At 41.9% G+C, this 6,737-nt stretch overlaps 1 protein-coding gene across 1 annotated transcript; it reads right to left on the reverse strand.

Moving 5' to 3' along the window:
• Nucleotides 1-713: 713 nt before the first annotated feature.
• LOC5569333 (short/branched chain specific acyl-CoA dehydrogenase, mitochondrial) lies at nt 714-2,645 on the reverse strand. Its single transcript, XM_001658381.2, has one exon. The coding sequence runs from the start codon at nt 2,496-2,498 to the stop codon at nt 1,230-1,232; it is 1,269 nt and encodes a 422-aa protein (XP_001658431.1). The 5' UTR covers nt 2,499-2,645; the 3' UTR covers nt 714-1,229.
• Between the last annotated feature and the right edge of the window lie 4,092 nt (nt 2,646-6,737).

The following is a 6,737-nucleotide window of genomic DNA, read 5'->3' on the forward strand; positions in this document are numbered from 1 at the left end:
CACTGTCGTTAATCATGACATTCTAATTTCCTTTATCTGCCATAACTATTAGCGCCAAGTACCATGCGACTAAATGGTGTTAAAGCCAGCTGGTCAAACATGGTCGTATATCAGCGCTAATATCTAACACAGTGATCTTCAGCCTAACTGGAAAGGCGGGCCACTTCAACGAATACAAATTATTGTGAGGATCGATTTTAATAGGATTTTAAAATTTTTATTTTTAATAAACATGAAGATGAGATTTCTGGGATCTTCAAAGCTCATCCTAAGAAAATATCATGATCACAACGATTGAGGAAGCGTTGATGACAACAAGCATAGGAATTCACGTGAATTTCAATAATTCTATGAACTTGGAAAACCTTTTAATGTTATCAACCAAGTCAAGACATAAAAACTAATACACATCAGAGAATTTTCTTCATTGGACATGAAGAAAATCAGAACAATTGGCCGTGATTTTAATAATTGGTAGCAAGGACGAGAGCTTATACCATGTCATCAAGAATTCACTACTTGCGGGTCACTTGACATTTACCTTCAAAATCTGTTCGTGGGCCGCACAAAACACTCTTGAGGGCCGTAGTTTGGTGACCACTGATCTAACCGAAAGACAAACCGAGTGTAGCGAGGAACTTTTTTCTGCTAAACATCATGCAAAATCATTAACATCAATATGGAGGGAATTTGAACAGTTAAAAGACATTTCACACCTTTAATCAGTACAGTAAATTTATTTCACATTTATCAAGATCGTTTAACACCTATATATTTTTCGGGTATCGTACGATACCAGTGGGTCGACTTTTCTACTTGTGTGTCGTTATCACTAGACACAATTTCAAAAGAGAGTTCTAATTACACACCTTAATAATAACCTTCGTAGTAGAAAATAAATGCAACATTTTGCGTTTTTTTTTTTGCACTTGAGTGCTTCGCAATTTTTATACTTGATTCTCAAGTTCTCGCGGTGCTTGACACGTATACGTTGAACTCCTGTGTTGAAAAAAGAATTAGCATGCGTAATATGTTTTTTCTTAATGTATGTAGGTATTTTATCAGTTGCCATCCATCCTATCAGCAAACTTTTTTTGCGGTTTTTGTATGTGTGCGTGTTTGCTGAGGAAGCGGAGGCTGGGTTATGAAACACACGATTTTTTTATGATACCGTGCGTTGCGTAACTCACTGGAAGACGGCGTTTGAAATGCATTAATTTTCTACAGTCTTAGGACTGGTATTCCTTCTTCATGACCTTGGCAATGGTGCTGAGCTGCATATTGCTCGTTCCTTCATAAATGGCACCAATCTTACAGTCGCGGTAGAATTTCTCCTGCGGGAAGTCCTTGGTGAAGCCAACTCCACCCATCCAGTCAATGCACTTGACGGTGGTGCGTTGGGCAACCTCCGAAGCGTACAGCTTAGCCATAGCGGCCTGTTTCAGGAATGGGACCTTAGCTTCCTGCAGACGAGCAGCATTGTAGACCAGAAGCCGGGCGGCTTCGATTTCGGTGGCGATGGTCGCGATCTGGTGCTGCATGCTCTGGAACGAGTAGATGTCCGAACCGAATTGCTTACGCTCCAGCAGGTACGGGATGGTAGCATCCATGCATCCCTGGGCAAGACCAATCATCTGGGCACCGATACCGATGCGACCTTCGTTTAGGAAACCGGCAGCATATTGGTAACCCTTGCCAAACTCACCCAGGATGTTCTCCTCTGGAACGCGGACGTTGTCCAAATGAAGCTGGCAGGTTCCTGAAGCGCAGATACCGAGCTTATTTTCTCTCTTGCCCACGGTGAATCCTTCCATGTCGCGATCGACAATGAAGGTGGTAATTCCACGGTATCCAGCCGATGGGTTGGCGTTAGCCATGATCAAGAACATTCCGGACAAATCCGAGTTGGAGATCCACATCTTGCTTCCGTTTAGGATGTAGTGGTTTCCATCCTTCTTGGCAGTGGTTTTGAGAGAGAAGGCATCCGATCCAGCGGATGGTTCGGACAGGGCAAAGCTACCACTGTATTCGGAGCACAGTTTGGGCAGATACTTCTTCTTCTGTTCTTCCGTTCCGAGCTTGATCATCAAAGAGTTGACCAAGGTGTTGTGGATATCGACGAAGGCAGCTACGGCTGGGTCCACCTTGGAAAGTTCTTCGACGACCAACATCATGGTCATGAAGTTGCACCCACTGCCACCGTATTCATCTCCAACTTCCACACCCATCAGGCCATTGTCGAACATGGCCTGCACCACGCTGGGGTCAAATTGGTGATCATCGTCCATCTTTCTGACGAGTGGGGCGATCTGCTCCTGTGCCAGCTTGGCAACAGTTTCCTTCATCATCTGTTCATCTTCGGTTAGGTAAGTCAGCGGGCTGGTTGGTCCTTGGGTTGTTCCGAACGAAGAAGATGAGAACTTGGCCGCCGGTTGAACCAGATTCTTACGGCACAGGGCAGCAGTGCGCAGAGTGGTCTTCAGCAGATTTTGCATCATTTTGAACGGATCACTTCCACCACAACCGGTTTCAAATCAGAACTAAAATGTGGGATAGAAATCGTGCACAGCCAGAACGAACGTCGAAGATCTACTGCGAACCGATCGGTACCAGGCTCGTAAATCAACTAAAGCGGAAAGCTGGAAACGACACACCATTAGGCCATGTCGCGCCAATCTGTGTGGGTCCTAAGCATGTGTTAATGTATATTCGGGAAACAGAAGGAGTAAAACAGAGAACGCTGGGCGCGCAGATTTCGGGTTACTAACCGAAATGATCTACGACTGCGCGGTGGAAAGAGAGAACGACCGAACGAACCGGCCTCCATCGCTTGTGTGGGAGAGATAACCTGTGTAGTTAGTTTAGATAGGCAGTAGGTACGTCGCGTCGTGTGGAAATTTTTTTGATTTGCTTCCATATCACATTGTTGACTGGTATTAGAGTTTCAACAAAAATAGAAGATGAACAAAATTTGGGTTCGTTGATAAATTCTGCCGGTAAAGTTGCAAGTCACCTTGCATCGGATGATTATGCGTCAGAAAGAGAACATAGAAGTCGTTTTATTGATGTGCACTCACGGTTATGTAATCGTAACGTTTTCTGGACAAATTTGTGGAGTTCTACCAGGTGTCCATTCAAAACAGAGTCAGATAGTTCTGTTGGTAAATGCTGCTAGCAACTAGATAATTATTTCGAATGATTGAGTTTTAATTCTTAATTCTCTTCATTACTCGATGTTCCGTATCTCGATATCTTGGTAAAAGTTGATTTTCATGTCTATCTTAAAGATTACTTAAACCGCAATTCGGTGTGTTCAATACTCGAATATTTTCCTAATTTGATGGCCCCTTTCATAGACTGTACTTCTAAATTTATTTTCAAGCTCATGGTACTATGTGTCGACCCCAAACTCCATTCGTTCAAAAATTCTTCCAGCAATGTATCAAGGGATCGTCTTCTTTCTCGCGTTACGTCCCAACTGGGACAGAGCCTGCTTCTCAGTTTAATGTTCTTATGAGCACTTCCACAGTTATTAGCTGAGAGCTTTCTTTTGTCAATTAACCATTTTTGCATGTGTATATCGTGTGGCAGAACCACGAAGATACTCTATACCCTGGGAAATCGAGGATATTTCAATTACGAAAAGATCCTCGACCAGCGGGATTCCCATCCACGACCCATAGCATAATGATCCTGCATAGCTACGCCACTACGCGTTTACTGCTTCGGCTATCTGGGCCCAAGATGCTTTAGGTGAAACATCTCAGAATCCAAACATGGCCGGCACAATGGCCGACTTGTGCCCCTACTCACGTTTTTAAAGGCACTAAACTAGAGAAATAGTTGGCAAACGTTTCTGATCTTCTTATTTTAAGCTTTCTGCAAGTGCACAAAGCCAAAATAAAAAGTGCACTGATGTTGGATGCTTTATTCGCGAGATTTGTGCCTTTGAAGTTTCAGTGCAATCTTAGATGTTGATTCCAAGCTGTTTCACCTTAAAGGGTTTATTCCAGATTATTTTTTCCGAGAAATGCTTCAGCACTCCAACATTACTACCTTCAGTAATTTCCGCAGAAATTACTCTAAAACATTCCCACTTCTAAATAATCCCAGTGTTCCCTTAAGTTTTGTTTTACAGTCATTCATGTGCCACATTCTCTAGCGTTTTTTTTTCAGATATTCCTAATGGAATTCATTCAAGAAAATTCACAAAGGTTTATTCCAGTTTTCTTTTTGAAGACAAATTGTTTAGATTTTTCCAAGAGTTCGTACGATATTTTTTCAGTTATTCTTTCAGCCATATAGGAAATCCCTCATAAATTAGACGAAAGGAGTTGCTCCAGAAATTTCTCCAGCATTTCATGCAGCAATTCCAAACATTTCTACAGTTATTTCTATAGTAAAATCTCCATGGATTCTTCAAAAAATTATTCTAGGTTTTCAGGGATTCCGTCCAACGTTTTTCAAAGAGTTTCTTCAGAAACTACAACAGGATCTTATATAGGAATTCGAATGGTCATTTCTACAATAATTATCTTAGTGATTAACTGCCGTGAATCGCAAGAAGAAGAAGACACCTTCAGCATGGCTTTGCTTTGTAGCCGCGGCCTCTAACCATTTGGCTTAGGAAGGTTCTTTACAATTCAAAAAAATGTTTCTATTCTAGAAATAGTGAGGCAGCATGAATCTGAAATTTCACTAGGCTTCTAAGAAGTATGTATATTTTTCTGAAATATTTGTTCAGTGTGAGATCCACAGTAATGGTACAAATTTTCTGCACTAGACAGAAATTTTGAGCGTTTCTGATGTAGATGATCATTTAAGTTTTAATAAAAACGATGACATCGTAATTTTCACCCCAATCTTTATTGAGGCATTCTGAATATTTTTAAACTATATAGTATCGACTAAATTCTATCCATGAAAATATAAATAATTAGTTCTGTATTTTGGTTTGAATTTATTTTATGTTGTTTCGAATGAGTTTGTGTGATATTCAATTTTGCAATCATCTTGAATCTCTCAAATCTTTTGATGTGATTCAAAAAATTTGACATCACTTGATCAGTTTCGTTACTTATAAATATTTTAGCCATGATTTGTGGGGGCCCGGGGTCCATGGAAATTCCATCGAATTGTATCTTGAACGAAAATATGGAGATTTTTTTTCGGAAGTCTTAAAAAGAAACACTGAATGAGCTTCTGACAAAAATCTTGAAATCATTTTTTTAAAGAACTGTCTAGTCGAATTCTTTGAGAAATTTTGAGACCTTTTATATCCTGGTTTCTGTTTGTTTCTTTGGTCTGTTTTGTCCTTTCCCAGGCATTGAGACTCTTAATTTCCTATTTTTATGGCTCATTCACTACGAGCCCTGTGGACATAAGAACTCGAAAAGAAAAACAAACAATCAAAGTGCTGGTTGTTGAAGTTTAATGCATTTTGTATCGAAATTTCTTAAAAAGACTCGACTAATATTTGCACCCTTTCTTTTTATTCTTTTTCTGTTCGGCACTACGTCCCGAGTAAGGCAGAGCATAAGTCTCTGTATAAACCTTGATGAATTTACTCCAACCTATATTCATTGACTTTGTTACTTTTTATATGTTGCGCTATGTTGCTGCACACCTTCTGTGTGACATTTCCTTGAATAAAAAAGCCATCTTTGTTACGACGTTGAAGCGAATAGACGCGTTTTATTTTTCGCGAGTCCGAAACGTTTTTTTATACAGTCCGCTGAATTTGATGACCATCTTTTTGGTCCTTTAGGAGCCGGATAGTTCCGCGGAACGACCGGAAACGACAGTCGACGGGTTTTCCACCGGGAAAACTCGATTCTTCAACGAAATTGTGAACATTCGGTCGAGGCGTCGCGTCGGTCAAGTGTGCGTGTGTGCTGCCGACGAGCTCGCAGTGTGTGCGCTCTCAAGAACGAACATGGTTGAACGTGTTGGACTTGTTTGAATGGAGGAAAACGAGTTTGATGCGGTGCAGTCGATCAGTGAACAAATTTCCCTGCAACGAAGAAAAGAAGAATCGCGAGTGATGGAAGAGACGTTCAAGGCTCTCGTTCACCAGAGAGGGGCTGTGAAAGGCAAATTGACACGAGTGAAGAATGCGCTGGTGCACAGTGACGTAGCTCCGAATCCGAACATTAGAAACGTGCATTTTCTGAAACTGCACGCGAAGACAGTAGAGAACTGTTACAGTGAATATAACGCATTTCAAAACCAAGTGTACGCCCTTCCCCTCTCTGATGAACGACGCCGAGAACAAGAAGAGCGCTATGTGGAATTCGAAGCTCTGTATAACGAGCTCACGATACAGCTGAGCACCCTGCTTGAAGATTTGATGCCGAAGCCGGAGCTGCAACCTCCGGTCCCACCTGTAGCTGGAAATGCGATTGCGAATGTTGCTCCCGTGATTGCCCCCCAGCATTTTATTCCCCCATTGACGGTTCCGCTGCCCACGTTCGACGGGACGTACGAAGCATGGTACTCATTCAAGTCCATGTTTCAAAATGTGATGGCCCGATACGTAACGGAATCACCCGCAATCAAGCTGTATCATCTCCGGAACGCCCTTGTCGGAAAAGCAGCGGGAGTAATCGACCAGGATATTATCAATAATGGCGATTACGAGGCTGCTTGGGCGATACTGACGGACCGATTTAAAGTCAAGCGCTTGATAATCGACAAGCACATCGAAGCAATATTCTCTCTGCCGAAAATTGCTAAGG

The sequence above is a fragment of the Aedes aegypti genome, chromosome 2 (assembly GCF_002204515.2).
Source record: "Aedes aegypti strain LVP_AGWG chromosome 2, AaegL5.0 Primary Assembly, whole genome shotgun sequence".
NCBI classification, from domain to species: domain Eukaryota; kingdom Metazoa; phylum Arthropoda; class Insecta; order Diptera; family Culicidae; genus Aedes; species Aedes aegypti.

Excerpts from the sequence above, each read along its gene's own strand:
- LOC5569333 (XM_001658381.2), bottom strand. The coding sequence starts at position 2,498 with ATGATGCAAAATCTGCTGAAGACCACTCTGCGCACTGCTGCCCTGTGC.